This window comes from Chelonoidis abingdonii, chromosome 3 (genome assembly GCF_003597395.2).
Source record: "Chelonoidis abingdonii isolate Lonesome George chromosome 3, CheloAbing_2.0, whole genome shotgun sequence".
In the NCBI taxonomy this organism is placed as follows: Eukaryota; Metazoa; Chordata; order Testudines; family Testudinidae; genus Chelonoidis; species Chelonoidis abingdonii.
This window is the reverse complement of record NC_133771.1, coordinates 173,198,665-173,215,680: the sequence shown is the minus strand read 5'-3', so window position 1 is coordinate 173,215,680 and position 17,016 is coordinate 173,198,665. Positions and strand designations below refer to the sequence as shown.

Below are 17,016 nucleotides of genomic sequence, written 5' to 3'. Positions count from 1 at the left end.
TAATAATACATTCTTTGACTCCAGCTTGCTAGGAAACTTTGCCCCTTCTTCCCAGAGAAGTGCTTGGCCCTATTGAGCCATGCATTTGTCACCCCCAGGCTGGATTACTGTAATCCTCTGTATCTGAAGCTGAACATGAATAAGACAATGCACAGGTTTCAGCTAATACAGAATGAGGCTGCCTGTCACAAAACAGCCCCACCTGGGAGCACCCTCCGCCAGTAGGCTGCAGCATGTCAGGTGCACCTGCCCCAGTTTCCCTTCTGACCTCCCAGAAATAGTCCAGCAAGTGCTTCTTGAAAATGGCCCTGATGGGATTAATTTATTACAGAAGAATGCCTCATACACACCAAAACCCAACACCATAATCCATGCAAGTACAGCTCCTGCATCCTTCACCACACTCTGGCTCTCTAGCAGAGTTGTCTCTAGCCCTCTGTTTTCAGCTCTACAGCTCCAAGAGCCAATAGGCATCTTCTGCTGCTGCTCTCATGCTTCAGCCTTCTCTAGCCTTGGATATCACTGGCTCAGGAAGATCAGCAGACTAGCCCCTCCACTGGCTTCCTGATCATTCTTCCCTCTTTCCAGCAAGCAGAGCAGCTCTCCCAACCTTTCCCCAGAGCCAGGCCCCACTCTCCTACCTTTGCCTAACTGATTCTTACGAAGGCTCTATCTCAGTGAGTCTTTCCTGATCCTGCATTTTATAGACGCTGGTGCTGCCCTACCCTCTTAATTGGCCAATCCAGGAGTACCATTTTTGACACTGGGGCACTGGACTTGCTTCATTTACAAGGCCAGCCAGCCTGTGCCACTGCCCACCTCCTCCATGATCTAGACCACATTAGACCTCTCTTCAAGTCCTACTTCTTTCCAGCTAGCTTCAGATGCAAATTTAAGGCACTGGTCCTAATCTTCAAAGCAATTACTGGATCAAGCCCCAGCTATACTAAAAGAAGAGTGGAGACAGTTATATTCCTCTGGGGTAACACAGGGTGAAGCACCTGAGAGTTGAGGACAAAACGTTCTCAGCTGAGGGTTCCCAGCTATTGAACTAACTTCCAGAGCAGATTACAATAAATATAGTCAGGGTCTGTATTAAGAAATGCTGAAAAACCTTCTCCCAAAAAGTCTTTCCAGCACAGGGAAAAATACCTCTCACCGCCCTACCCCTCCCTTCACCACTGCTCCCCCTCGCCATTCACAACCCCACCCCACTCCCCGCCAGCGCCTCTCCCTCCCAAAAATGAGAGCAAAAAAGCGGGAACCCCCCGCGCGCGCAGCCGTCCCTTCAAACAGCGAGAGGCTGGCGCTGGCAGATGCACCACTGGGGATTTCGCCCTCGTGTGGGTGCGATCGACGCGGCAGGGATCGGACACGCGGTGCGGCGCGGGGGCGTGTGAAGCCGGATCAGGGAGATCCTTTGACAGGGTTAAAACACATGCACGGGGCGGAGCTCAAACGCGTCAGTTCCCAGCGGCAGGCGGCGGCCGAGCCCTGCCGGTACCAGCACCGAACGGCGGCGGAAGAGCTGCCGCAGCCGCAGCGCCTGAGGACGGAGCCGGAGGCAGCTAGGGGACGCCGAGGCGGCGGGAGCCCCACGGCCGGCGGGTGCTGACTCCGTACAACTCCCCGTGATCCTACACGCGCCCTGGAGCGAGGAAAACACGCTCACCACTACGCTGATCACGTGACCCATTCCTCAGCCGCCCCCCCTTCCCACGCATGCGCACAGCGGCGCTCTGCTCAGGCCGGTGGGCAAAGCGCCGAGCACTTCCGGCCGGGCGGGGGGCACCATGTCCTGCTCGCTGCTGCCCTTCTGCCACTTCCAGGACCTGGAGGCGGCCCGCGACTTCCTGTGCCCGTATCTCCGCCCGGGCGGCGCCGCGGCTGCCAGGGAGAGCGGTGAGTGGTCCTGGCCCTTGCCCGGCTCGGGCCCGCTCTGGCCCCCGTTTCCCTAGGCCCGCGTAGGGGGACAGACTTTCCCCGTCCTCTGCGTCCCCTCGCCAGGGGCATGTCCCTGCCCCTAGCGCCCGGGCCCCCGGGCGGGGAGTTCACCTGTGCTGGGGGGCGGGGCCCCTGGCTGTGGAGGCTGTGCCTGTCCCCCTGAGGAGGTGACCCCCATGTCAGGCGAGGGGGTGTGCGCTGGGTCTTATTGAAACGGGGGGAAGGTGTGGAGGGTTTGCCCCCTGGGTTTTTATTTAAATATATATATTCTATAGTATAAAATTTCCCCTTTGCTTCATATTTAAACGGATATATAACCTTACAGCTTGTCCTTTCCTGTGGAAAGCTGAAGGGAAAGGCACTGGGCGATGAGCACAGGGAAGGAGCTGGATTGTACACGTCTACAGTGCGGCAGCAATGCGTGGCTTAGCTTCACTACACTTACATAGCACAGTGAAATACCGAGCGTCCTCTTAAAACACCATCATCGTTTAATTGGTTTTAAACATACAGTGGAAAAGCAGAAACTGGTTTTGGGAGAGGTGGTGTACTTCAAATAAAAACTTGAAGTCTGCCATTAGGCAATTAAGGTTGTTTGCTATCCTTGCAAATATTTTTTCCTCTTGAACCACTGCTAAAGAAGAGGCCAGTTGTGCTTTAGATATCAGTTTATGCCTGCCAATTTATACTCAAAGAAATAAATATAAAAATGTAATGTAAGAAGTTATAGTTTGCTACTGTGATAAAGTAAACTACTGTAATTCATGGGTTAATATCACACTGCAAATTACATATCTTAGATTTTTCCCTGCTCCTCTCAAATTACTAAGACTTAATTTCCAGAGAGCTTTAATTTCACATTCACTTAATTTCTAATTTAGACCCTGATCCTGCAGTTCTTTATGTATGGGTGGGCTGCTATGCCCAGACACAGGCTTCAGTCGGGTTCTTAGTGATCACAATGGCTCTTTACCTGCAACAAATTTTAAGCTCAAAGTCTTAACATTTAGGGCCTTGTCTACACTGCCACTTTCTCGCTCAGAGGTGTGAAAAAACACCCCCTGAGCGCTGCAAGTTTCAGTGGTGTAAAGTGGCAGTGTAGAGGGTGCAACAGCATTGGGAGCTACTCCCCTTGTGGAAGTGTTTTTTTTAATAGCGCTGGGAGAGCACTCTCCTATCGATGGTGCCCTGACTACACAACCACGTTAAAGTGCTGCCGTTACTAGTGAAGACATGCCCTTTGTTTGTCTCTTGAGGAAGAGCTCCCATTAAAGTCAATGGGAGTTTCTCACACTCAGTGCTTGGAGGATTTTGCCTAGCTTTGGGAAAATGCCTTTCAAGTAAGGTGATGTTTTAATTTGTTTGGCTTCGGCTAACAAATGTAACTTTATTACCCCATTGTACTAGGTGCTGTACAATCAACTAAAAGGTGGTTCCTGCCCCAAATAGCTTACAGTCAAAATAGAAGACAAGAGACAACAGATGGCTACAGACAGACATGGGGGAATACAAGGAAACAATGAAGCAATATCGGTCAGGATGGTAGGCAGTGGTCTTAGTGCAGCAGGGAACTGTTTTCTTCAAGTTTTTTGTAATCATTTTGGCAAAGACAAGTTTAAAGAAGGATAATGAGGTAGCTTTGCAGATATTTATGGGGCACTCCTCTCAAGTATGAGGGGCAGCAGGGGAGAGAGCACATAGGTGCTTGTTTTAAAAATTAACAAGTGGTTGATGGATGCTTGCCTCATTGGCCGATTGGTGTTAGGAGTCAATATCTCACTAGTGAATAAGAAAAAGTAGGACAAGTCTTTGAAAGCAGAGATGGTTAGCTTATATCTGATGCACTAGAGAAGGGGCTGGTGGAGGGATGTTAAGAAATGGTCAAAGTGAGAGGCTGGGAAAATGATATTTGTAGCTGCATTATGAATGGATATGCATGGGGCAAGATTGCATTTGTTAGGGCTAGAGAAAAGGATGTTGCCATAATCAAGGTGGTGAAACCATGGATGAGAGTTTGTGCTGTGTGAATGGATAGGAAAGATCTTATGCAGAAAGAATCTGCGAGGCTTAAATACAGCCTGCATGTGAGGACCTAGAGAGAGGTCTGAGTAAGAGATGATGCCCAGGGTATGGACCTGAGTGACAGGCAGGATGTTGATGTGGTCCATAGTAATTGAGAAAGGAGGTGGGGGAGAAAGTGTGTGTAGGGAAGATTAAGAGCCCTGTTTTAGCCATGTTGAATCTGAGCTCATGCTAGGAGATGTCAGAGAGAGAGACTGAGCCTTCATTTTGCACAGGAAATTGCTCTGGAGTAGAGGTATATTTGTCAATTGTCAGTGTAGAGATGGTATTTGAACTTGTATTTGCAGATAAGTTTACCCAGAGGTAAGGTGTATAGGGGTATGAAGGATAGAGCCCTGTGGAATCTCCACAGAAAGTTGGAGGGTTAGTGAGGAGCTAAATGAGCAATTAGAGAGCAGAGTTATGGAATCCAAGAAAGGACAAGATTTCAAGAAAAGGAGCATAGCTGACTGTGTTGGAGGTGGCTGACTGGTTAAGGCGGATGAGGATGGACTACTGGTTCTGAGCTTTGGCTGTGAAGGGGTCATTAGAAACTGGTGAGAGCAGTTTCAGTGGGGTGCAAAGGATAGAAACTGGACTAAAGAGTGTTTAGAATGGAATTGGAGGATAAGAATTTGAAACAGTGATTGTAAACAAAGAGTTCAGAGATGAAAAGGAGAAGGAGGATGGGGGTGGTAGTTGTAGAGAAATGGATGATAAAGACTGGTGCTTTTAAGATGCAAGAGATGAATTGTGAGAGGCAAGAGCCAGAGGATCAGCAGATAAAGACTGTTGAAAACTGGCTTGGCCAGTAGTTTTTTAGTTTTGCTTTTTAAAAATTTTGCTGAAAACAGTTAAGGTCAGGGTGAGAGAGATTAAAGTTTAGGAGATTTGGGGTAAAAAAGCTGGAAGCTTATATTTGTAACAGGAACAACATTGATATTAAAATACAGAAATTTTGAAAAGGATGTAAAGTACACTTTGTACTGGCATCACCAAACAGTGAGCTTTGTGCCACTATAGTAATATTTTTGTCACTAAACTGCTGTATGAGAATTATTACAATAAGTTTACTTCTGTGGTCTCTCAAATATCCTTTTACATAGAATAGATATGATTATCAAAATTTGCTGTGGACTCTCACTATCAGGAATATGAATTTCAGAGAGCTTTATTCAGCCAATCTTCCTATCACATCACCCCTCAGCTGCTGCAGAACCTGAACTTGAAACACTTGTCCACTTCTTTTGCCCATATAACTTGGCTTTACTCTTTGGGTTGCATTTCCTGCATCGCCATGAAAAATGTAGACACATTCCATGTCAAGGGGTAGAACTATGTGATCCAATTGTGAAAGAGGCATTCAGGAGCTGACTAATAAGACTGACATCTCCTAATTGTCAAAGATAGGCAACATATATCTCTTTTTATTTTTCTGTCTTTAAACATTGCGTACTAATAGAGATTAGAGAAAATATTTCTCATTTTTCAAGTTTCTGTTTTACATCTGATGGCACTTCATATATAATCAGTTTTCATTGAATAGTTGGTTAGTTTCTTCTTTTGTATGGGTTTATCAATGACAGCTACAAATGGAAAAAAAAATACGTCATATATAAATTTGATTGTAAAACCACAAAAATTGGCAGAAGGGATCAGTAGAGCAGTGATAGAAATTATTTTTCTCAAAAAACAAAACAACCAACACTGTTTAAAATTGTATTCCCTCTTCATTATGGTTGCTATCTTCTCTAGTCTTCCTCTTATTGTGGCTGATAGGCAATTTCTCCAACCATTGCCTTTAGCCAACATAATCTAGTTATGGATTAGAGTAACTTTTTTACTGGAGCAATTTGGGCAAAATCCTTTTGTATCTGGTAATGATGGACGATTAAGTAGTTGAGCTACTTCCCATTAAGTTGTTTTCTCACTTCTCAGGGCAAGAGCATACTCTTTAGACTTGATTCTCCACTATTTTATGCCTTGTGTGATTATTTATACTTGTGCAGAGAGGGTGTAATTCCTCATTCACAATGGTGAATATAAGAATGGCCACACGGATTCACATAAGTCGTTCATCTACCGCAATATCCTGTCTTTCGACAGTAGCCAGTGCCAGATGCTTTAAAGGGAGTGAACAGAACAGGGCGTTTTATTGACTGATCCATCCCCTGTCATCTAGGCCTAGCTTCTGCCAGGCAGAGGTTTAGGGACAGCCAGATCATGGAGCTATGTCCCTGGCTATCTTGGTTGATAGCCAGGCTCTTACCTAATTCTCTTTTTGAACCCAGTTACACTTTGGCCTTCGCAGTGAATTCCACAGGTTGACTGTGCATGGTGTGAAGAAGTACTTCCTTATGTTTGTTTTAAACCTGCTGCCTATTAATTTCATTTGGTGTTCCCTGGTTTGTGTGTTGTGAGAAGGGGTAAGTAACATTTATTTATTCCCCACCATTCATTTGTAGACTTCTATGATATCCTGTCTCAGTCATCTCTTTTCTAAGATGAACAATCCCAATCTTCGTAATTGCTCCTCATATGGAAGCTATTCCATACTTCTAATCATTTTCATTGCTTTCTCTGTTCGTTTTCCAGTTCTGATATACTTGTTTTGAGATGAGCAACCAGAACTGCATTCAGTATTCAAGGAGTGGGTATATAATGGATTTATATAGTGGTGTTACGATATTTTCTGTCTTATTCCTTTTCCAAATGGTTCCTAACGTTCTGTTAGCATTTCTGACTGCTGCTGCACATTGAGCAGAAATTTTCTGAGAACTATCCATGGAGACTGAGTGGAAACAGCTCATTTAGATCTCATCATTTTACTCGTGGGTGAATTCTATGCATGTGCAGGATTTATGTCCCCCGCAGATTTCTTTGCCTCCCTGCAGAAAAATGGCTTTCTGACAGGGAAGCGAAAGAAAGCAACGAGCACTATGCGGTCCTCCCCAGCGGTATGTTTCCAGTGCCTAGGGCAGCCGGCATAGAGGTAAATCACTGTGGGGTACGGGGGGGGATTGGGGAAGACCCAGCTGGTGCCTCCTACCCTGTGCCGGGCTCAGCTGCTAGTTCTGGCTGGGCTGAGGAGGACGGAACTTCCTCTTCCCCTACAAGGCATCCAGGGCTGTGTCAGACCCTCTCCAAGATTTCTCCCCCAGCTCTAGGAAGCTCTGCAAACTCCCCCCCCCCCCACCCCCTTCTTGCACATTTTGCTCCTCAGGTGCAGTGGGAGGGATCACTGTACAGGGAGTTGCTCCCCCAGCCACCCAACTCCCATGAATACAGACCCGCTCATATCCAGACCATCCTGCAGAGCCTCACCCCCCACCACACCAAGAAGCTCCCCCTGATGAGCCTCACTTCCCCTGCACCTGGATCATCCCATTGAGTCACCTGCACCCAGATCCCTATCCTATCGAGCCCCAGTCAGCTGCACCTGGATTCCTGCCCCACTCTCCCAACATCTGGACTCCGCCACTGAGCCTTGCACACCCAAACCCCCCCAATGAGCTCTATCTCCCACACCCAGAACCCCCCCCCCACCCCCCGGCCCAAAAGCCCCCCCCAGGCCCAGCCCCCCTGCCCCCCCCCCCCCCCCCACCCAACCACCACCCACCCACACCGCCAGAACCCCCCCCCCACCCCCCGGCCCAAAAGCCCCCCCCAGGCCCAGCCCCCCTGCCCCCCCCCCCCCCCCCACCCAACCACCACCCACCCACACCGCCAGAACCCCCCCCCCACCCCTCTGAGCTCCAGCCACCTTCACCTGGAATCCTCTGCGGAGTCCAGTTACCATTGCACCCAGAACCCCTCTAGCTCTCCACACCTGGATTCCCCACTGAGCTGCCCGCACACAGATTGCCCCAAACAGAACCCTCTCAACCCACACCTGGATCCCCCCACATGAAGCCCCTCTTCACTTGGATCCTGCCTAGCTGTGCTTGCCTGCCCACAGCTGGTGCACCTAAGACAGAAGGACAGGGTCCTGGGGTGTTTCAGGCCCAGTCATTGTGCTGTGTCAGGGTTGGGTGCAGTCTCACTGCTGAGTCTGTGTCCCAGTGGGGAGCTGCACAGTGATCATCCACCTCTGTGCAGCGTAGCCTGTGCTCCCCAATGCCATGCTAGAGCCTCTACATTTATTTGACAAATAAAATTTGCAGAGTTTTAAAATAGCATGTGCAGAATTTTTAATTTTTTGGTGCAGAATGCCCTCAGGAGTATTATATGTATAGTTGGTATTGTTTTCCAATGTGCATTGCTTTGCCTTTATCAACACTGAATTTCATCGGCCATTTTGTTGTCCAGTCACCCAGTTTTGTGAGATCCCTTTGTAACTCTTTGCAGTCAGATTTGGATTTAACTATCTGGAGTAATTTTGTGTCACCTGCAAATTTTGCCACCTCACTGTTTACTCCTTTTCCATATTATTTATGAATATGCTGGCTTGCCCTGGTCCCAGTGCAGATTCTTGGGGGACATCACTATTTACATATCTCCATTCTGAAAACTGACAGTTTTTTCCTTCTCTTTGTTTCCTGTCTTTTAATCAATTACTGATTGGTGAGAAAACCTGGCCCCTTATCACATGACTGCTTACTTGGACAAGGTCTCAAAGGCTCTTAAGCAAAGGCTTTCTGAAAGTCCATGTACACTATATCCACTGGATCCCCTTTGTTCACATGTTTGTTGACCACATTAGAGAATTCTAATAGATTGGCGAGGCATGATTTCCCTTTACAAAAGCCATGTTGATGGTTTCCGAACATGTTCGTCTATGAGTCTGATAATTCTGCCCTTTACTATCGTTTCAGCCAATTTGACTGGTACTGAAGTTAGGCTTACCAGCCTGTAGTTGCCAGGATCACATCTGGAGTCTTTTTTTTTAAATTGGTGTCTAGTTAGCTATCCTCCAGCATCTGGTTTAGAGCCTGATGTAAGTAACTAGTTACAAACTACAGTTGGTAATTCTGCAATTTCATATTTGAGTTCCTTCAGAACTCTTGAGTGAATACTATCTGGTCCTGGTGACTTATTACTGTTTAATGTATCAGTTTGTTCCAAAGCCTCCTTTACTGACACCTCAATCTGGGACAGTTCCTCAGATTTGTCACCTAAACAGAATGGCTCAGGTGTTGGACTCTCCTCTGCAGTGAAGACTAATCCAAAGAATTAATTTAGCTTCACCGCAATTACCTAGTCTCCTTTGAGTGTTCCTTCAGGACCTCAATCGTCCAGTGACTCCACTGACTGTTTGGCAGGCTTCCTGCTTCTGATGTACTTAATATTTTTTTTTGCTTTTAATTTTTTTTTGTCTTTTGCTAGTTCTTAAAATTTGTTTTGGCCTACCTAATTATACTTTTACACTTGAACTGCCAGAGTTTATACTCCTTTCTATTTTCCTCAGTAGGATTTAATTTCCAATTCTTAAAGGATGCCTTTTTGACTCCAACCAGCTCTTTTACTCTGTTTAGCCATGTTGGCAATTTTTTAGTCCTCTTACTGTTTTTTATTTATTTATTTATTTTAAATTTGGGATATACATTTAGTTTGAGCCCCTGTTATGGTGGTTTTTAAATAGTTGCTATGCATCTTGCAGACATTTTACTGTTGTAATTAATTTAATTTCCATTTAACTATCTTCCTCATTTTGTGTAGTCCCCCCATTTGGAAGTTAGATGCTATTGTTGTGGGTTTCTTTGGTATTTCCCCCACCACACACACACATTTAATTACATTATAGTAGCTGTTACTCAGCGGTTCAGCTATAACATTATGGTCTTTATCACCAAGTGGTTCAGCTATAGTGTCTTACCCTCATTTTGCAAGTCATAAATAACTGCACAAGTCGCTGTGCAGTGAAAAGTCAGGTCCATTATGATTAGAGCCTGATGTCTTGAAGATTTGTGCATAGTGTAATCTGCCATTGTTTTTCAATTGTAATAAGTTACGCTTCGTATTCAAGGTATTCTATTTGGTACCTGCATCTCAGCAGATTTATGTATAAAAATGCTTACTGCACTATTGAGATGGCGTTATATCACAACCAAAAAAAAATATGACTCAAAAGATGCCCGGGTAGTCCATCTAATGTTTCTTGGATTGGTATGTGTATTCATTGACCCTGCAGGCCAGGTTAGGATGGCATAAATGTAGATGGATAAAAGTGCCTATGTACATAATTTTGGGGTGAGTTGCACATAGGAATATAAACTGGGCATGTTGGAAAGCTGTGCTTGGCTTCTACATCTTTGTCAAAGGAGAGATGTTATTACAAATGCTTCATGGAGATGGTTTGTCTTTTAATTAAAAAAAAACAACAAACAAACCTTATTTGACATCACAAAATAATGTGACTTTCCACCTACTCTTGCTTCTCCAAGACTCACTCTGCATTACCTCTAAATTTCTGCCTAATAAACTGAAAGGTTAAGCTGTGGATTTCTTTGAGCAATTATTTTGAATCGGAGCCCATAGATACTGTAGTCATTGCTTGTTTCTCTCTCTTGAACTAATGATGCTATGATTTTAGACAAAAAGTTGAATTGATATAGATCATTCTGGGAAATGCTTTCCTCTTACTGTTTCCAAAACTTTCTTGGTGCAGGGGAAGGTGGGAAAAAGCTGGCAGCTGATGGCATGGTGAATAATGAAGAGGTACTGCTCCACCAGGAGCTTATACAACTTTTCATTCTTTCCACTATTATCCCTTTTTTTCAAATGTCATCTTTTTTGTTTCTTTTACTGGTAAATAAATTGCTTTGTCGCATGGTGGTCTAATTACTCACTTTTATCTTTGATCAAGTGCTAGCTTGCCTGTAAGTTTTGACCTGTGCAATTCTCAGTGGAAAGCCTCCTAGATAGCAAGTTGGAAAAAGTACTGTTGTGTGTCTTTCTCCTACCTCTCCCCCCTGCCACACTCCCCCACCAGCCCTTATCTCTGGTAGCATTATTTTTGTGCAAAATGGCAATGTTTATAAAAGGGCATGAGTAAAGAGGCATAGATAAGATCTTTCTTTGCAATGCCTGAGACTCAGTAAAGTGCTCAAGCATGTACTTAAGTCAAATTCTTCTTAAAATTAAACATATACTTAAGCACTTTTAAGTCAGTGACTCTGCACATGAAGTGAAGGTGTGATCTCTATTGCTAAACCTTCAGGACACACAAGGCCTTCAACCAAATGTGCACTCTAGATATGTACAAAAAGAAAGAAAGGCAAAATGTCCCATCAGGAGGAAGGGAATGATCCAAAGTGGCAGTCATGTAATGGTCTTTCTGAAGGCCTGAGAAAACTGCCAGCGGAGGAAGAAGTAAGAGAAAAAAGACAGAAATAAGAGACCCAGAAACTAAGATTTTATTTAACCACAGAGTCCAGCGCTTACTAGCAGTTGTTTATACATAGAGTACAATATATTTTAAAATAGACACTGACAATCTGTTAAGGTTCTCACGCTTAATTTCATTTTAGAAAAATGAATCCTATGCAGGATCCTAGGAATATACTGTGTAATATGGACATACAAAAATGCAAAAAACAAAACAAACAAACCCCACAGATTCTTAAACAGTGGTTGCAAGATATATAAATAATTTTGGTTGTCAACCTAAATGATGTATGAAATTATTAAAGGCATAGGAAGCTATGTATTGCATTGAAGGTATCCTTCTTTACTGTGAATTTTTGGGCCTATACAAGTTAATGATATCACTTTCATGTAAGTATTCAGGTAGCCAAATATCCAAAAAGATGCACATCTGCAATGGAAAGATTCTTTAACTCATCTGGATGTTTTGCTTGCTAACTCGTAGGCTGGCTATTGATATTCTGAATGAGTCATGGAGCTGAGTGGCTGGTACCCATTTTGCAAAAATCTTTACTCTGATTCCCAAGTTTCAAGTGTCTTTCTTTCATACATCTGAAGTCTTTTCCTGTTCTCTCTTTCATCACTGTCCTTGATAACCAGCAGAAAAAAATTATTCGCTGTTATGGCATTTAACATGTGAATACACCGGACCAACAATAACATTTTGAAGCATTACGAGACAAATTCCGTGCAGCAACATCATCTTGCAATTCTTTTTTCCTAAAACTTACCGTACCAAGATGTCTGCCAAGAAAGTACTATAAAATCTAGGAACACTTCTTCTGTTTACTAACTTCAAATTATGGGGTACCTGTCTTGCTTTTTCTTTTACTTGTTTGTTCCTTGCCTCTCTTTACATTTATTTTTTTTGTCCCATTGTTTGCACCCTTCTGTTCTAATTCTCTTTATTTGAAATCATGCTATTTCTTGGCTCCCTCCCCTTCCACACTAGAACGGGAGTTCTATGCCTTTCCCCATGTTTATCTCTTCCCAGTTTTTCCCTCACCCATTATGCTGTAGATTGGGAAAGCCGTGAGTAGCAACAGCAAATGCATTAGAATGTTCTTTGTGTGTGGGAGGACCTCATGTGAACCAATATAGTGTTTTATTTGCAATAAAAAGGAATAGAAATTTAAAGCATATATTTTGCAGTATTTGTTGGCTTCTAAGCACGATGCTTTCAGGCTAAAGTTAACACTAATAATGAAATATAAATCCTCTCTAGACCCTGAGCATAGTGGTATTTAATTGGTTTTGAAAACTGCTATGTATCATTTAACAAGTGTATGTATATTGGGAATAGCTATTTGTATTCTATTTAATCTGACAATAGCTGTGGTGGGATTATGTGTTGGCTTAATCAGAAAATAATAGCTGCAATCATTATTGCCTTTATACAACACAGTATGGATCCAGTACATATTTCATTTATGTGCAATTGTATATTGTAAACTATAGTATAATGTGATAAAATGAGCCAAATATTGGTCAGGGTTAATAAAAGAATGTGTTAAGAAATGTCATATAATTAACTGCAGAATTGAAGGATTAATATACAGCAGAATAAATGGAAGCTAAATATATGTATGTGTGTGTATATACACACACACACACACACACACACACACACACACACACACACACTTTTTTCCTACAAAGATTGGAACCATCTAGCTATATTTTATCTTAAAGGCTCCTTCATCTGATTGCTTCTGTTTTTATTATTATTTTGGGTAATTTTAGGTGTTACAAATAAGTGGAGGAGATTTGAGAGGGAATTTTTTTTGGTGTGCATTTTGACACCACTTTGTACACTATCCAGTTCAGTTGATAACTTCCCCTCCTCCCATTTTATGTGGGTGTTCCTCTCCTCTGCTGCTGTGTGAAGCAAGTTCGATATAACGCGGTTTCACCTATAATGCAGTAAAAAATTTTGGCTCCCAAGGACAGCGTTATATTGGGGTAGAGTTGTGTTTTTTTATTTAATTTTTAATTTTTTTTGGCTGTTGAAGTTTCTTCTGCTTAACTTTCATAAGTTTATTTACTGCTAGTAAATTCTGTTCAGTATAGTAGTTATTTGCGTTAGTTATGAAGCTCTGGAGTGATGCAGAAAATAGGAAAAAGCAAATATGGTATTGGCCATAAAAAAGAGAGTGATTTTGGCAATTGCCATCTCGTAGATCTAGCATCAGTCCCTACTAAAATGTTTATGAAATCTGTAAGAACCCAGAGGATAATGTAGCCAATGATTTTAGTTTAGTTTATCCATTTATTGTGTGATGTTATCATTAATCAATATACCATATATTTATTGTACATTAATTAGTTGATTTGTAGGATTATAAAAGTGTAAGATTGATCAGAATTTAGAGGAACCAAGTAATAGACATGAGTAAGACAAGCTGAAACACAAGAAACTGTGGGCTGAGGCCTGCAAGACTTTAGCTTAGCTGTTTTAGAGCTTAGAGACAAGAAATGACAATGTAAGTCAATGACCGAGAAATAACCCAAAAGATTATGGAAAAAGGGATACCAGCTTAGTGCAAAACTGTAGCTGGGAAAATTAAATTTTAAATTATAAAAGACTGTAACAACAAATATTGTCTCCACCATGTAACCACAAGATAAAGGTGGTACGCCAATGTTAATGAGAACCTACACAGCCTATAGAATTCGGGGTCCCTTGTGTTTCTAAGGGACGCAGACCAATAAGAAAGAGAGAGTTGACACTTTCATGTACGTACGCAGACTGTAGGTATAGACAGAATCATAGTATAAAAGTGAGTGCCTAGAGCAGGAAAATTGATCTTCTGATGGGAAACTCCAGCAGGATCCACTCTTGTATTGATGATCAATCCATGAGATGGCCAACAGACCATCTAGGAGGATGTGAGTATGTCTGTAGGTTTAATTGGTACATGGTACTTATATTTAGGAATTGTATGTCCTGTGACATTTATAACTTTGTTGGTAACTTTAATAAAGCTGCTAAAAGATAGATGCTTTTGTAACTGGATGTGTTATTTCACTTATTTGCCTATGGTTTCATGTGTTCTTATGGGCTCTAGGTCCAGAACAAAAAGAGAGCGCTCTGTTGAACTTGAGATCGTAGCTGCCAGAGTTGAACCCACTGGACTATAATTAATATTAAATAGAATAAAAGGCTACACTAATGACCTATGAATACTGAACAGCAATTGCATTTTAAAGAAAAAACTATTTTTGGATGGGGGGAACTGAATTATGTAGTTTGTGGACAATGGGAATGCCATAGAGATAACAGAGGTTGAGTTCAATAAAACGTTGATACAGTACCTCATACTCTTACTTGGATATGAACATTGTCACATGGATTGAAAACAGGGAAGGGTAATGACAAACCACAGTGTATGCAGTTAAGATACTGTAGGGATTGGTTTAAGGCCTGGTTTTATTTAGCATCTTTATTAATAGATTTGGATGAAAGTGTAAATCAAGTAAGTGTGTGTTAAACTTTAAGCTCATACTGTTTGGAAGATACTCTTAATCCCAGTAAGGACTGAGAAATAAGAGTCCTAAAAAAAAGTGCCAAGTGTGGGCAGGAATTGAAAGAAAATGCAAGATTAGATTAATGGGAAATTTCTTTTGTGTACTACAATTTAGATCTGTCGTTAGTATTTTTCTCTCCTTTCTTTCTGAACTTTTAACTGTATTTTATAGACACCATATTTATCCAATATGAGAATTATTCCTGTAGATCTTATGTTTGATTTTTTATTAAGTAAATAGTTCACATTCTGAAATATAACTGACTCCATCAACATGATAGTAGGTATTAATTTCTATGAGGTTATGATGTCATTGCACTAAAATATTATCAAGATAGTAATTGGCTCTTCAAATGTTCTTCTAAAATATATGCTTAAGGTGAATCCTTGTATTCTAAATTGCATCCCAAAGTAAATATTCCCTGTCAAGTTACAAACCCCTTCAAAGTAGAGGTAGAAGATTGTAGTGATGAATTAGAAGATGAAATGGTTCATGTTGCTACTGACTAGGAGAAGGAAATGCTATTTTTACTGCTTCTGCAGTAAAAAACACTAATTTTGATGAAAAAATTCTGTCTTGCTGCCACTGAGTTAAACTAAGGGGAGGAAGTGGGGGGAATCTTTTGCTGGACACCTATTAGCCAGAAGCAGATCTGAAAGATGAGGAAACGGTGGTATTGAACAGGAAAGCTCATAGCTTTCTCAGGCAGCCACAGCAGCAAAAGAGTGGAACTGATCTTGTTCTAGGGTTGCCACGTACTTTGTTCATAATACTGTAGGTCTGAGTGATATGGTAGTAACAGTGCTGGCAGCTAGTTTACACCCTTGTTTCCACCATTGCTAGCTGTGATAAAGCTACATGGGTAGCAGAAATATGAGTAACTTCCCTAAAATTGACATTGTAGATGAGGCCAGGGTTCTGTACAGCAGCAGTGAAAACTGACAAGACTGGTTAGCTTTCCTTATGCTGCAGCTGGGAAAGCTGAAAGTAGCTAAAGCACTAGAATGATCTACATGTATGTGTGGGAAGACTTCATGAATGTGAACCAACACAGTGTTTTGTTTTGCAATAAAAATGAATATAAATTTAAAGCTTAGATTCTGCCATATTTGTTGGCATTGTTTTCCCCATCCCACACTTGCTTGTGAAATTGTTACATGATGATAGCAGTAGCAGGTGCGTGGGGTCATCTTTGAGTCATGTCTCCATGGATGCTCCACTTCAGGTGTGTGTGCTCTCCCTATGCCTTTGATTGGAGATTTTTGGTAGCATGTCTGTTCAGCCTCAGCCCTCCATAGTGCAGTTCTGTATTTCGGATTAGACTCTGTTCTAAAGTTCCCTATTTGCTGTGGGATACTGCTTGGGAGTCACCTAAAATGGAGCACCCTTAGGGACACCACATGAAGGAGAGCTTACTCACCTTGTGCAGTAACTGGAGTTGTTCAAGATATGTGTCTCTATGGGTGCTCCCACCCTCCTCCTCCTCTGCTTTGGAGATTCCTTTGTGAGACTTTGCATTAGAGAAGGAGCTGAGGCTGGTATGCTCGTGTGGCCCTATGTATTGGTGTGGGACATGAGGATGTGTCGGGCACATGCGCACCTGAAGTGGAGTACCCATAAGGACACATCTTGAAGAACTCCAGTTACTCCGCAAGGTGAGTAAGCTCTCCTTTTTTTCAAGCCCTGAGCAAATCATTAATGTTTGAGGGCATGGAGTCTTTGCAACTGTAGTAGGATATTCCTTAACCCCTAGTCACACATGAGGGACCTCATGGCCCTGCCTTGACAAATTAACCTGAGGCACCATAATAGGTCACCCAGTAGATCACTTCTGCATACTGTTGCAAAAGCGGCCCAGTTCCCACATGAAGATTCTGGGGGCTATTCTGCCAGGAACACATTGGCTGCAATGAGGTAACTTTTCTGCAATGTGTTAGAGAAGTGGATTCCTGCTCCGGAGAGCACCAGAACTGTACAGTGGCATTTTAAAGTTTTTTTTCTAAGTTTTTGTTGCTTAAATGGAATTTTGCAAACTTTTAAGTTAATGAAATGCAAATATAAATTGCATTTTGTTGAGATCTCTTCAAAAATTAGAAATTAAAATGTCGTTTGTTGTTA

The 17,016-nt window shown here is 42.5% G+C and overlaps 1 protein-coding gene across 2 annotated transcripts in view; it reads left to right on the top strand.

Moving 5' to 3' along the window:
- The first annotated feature begins 1,733 nt into the window (after positions 1–1,733).
- Positions 1,734–17,016, top strand: part of RAB3GAP2 (RAB3 GTPase activating non-catalytic protein subunit 2) — an 82,297-nt gene continuing 67,014 nt past the window's right edge. Inside the window, exon 1 of one of the 2 annotated variants that reach the window (XM_032801342.2) lies at positions 1,734–1,902. In XM_032801342.2, coding sequence (XP_032657233.1) covers positions 1,794–1,902 — 109 coding nt within the window. In that variant the 5' untranslated portion in view covers positions 1,734–1,793. The remainder of the gene's footprint in view (positions 1,903–17,016) is intronic. The other variant, XM_032801332.2, reaches the window with a different exon arrangement.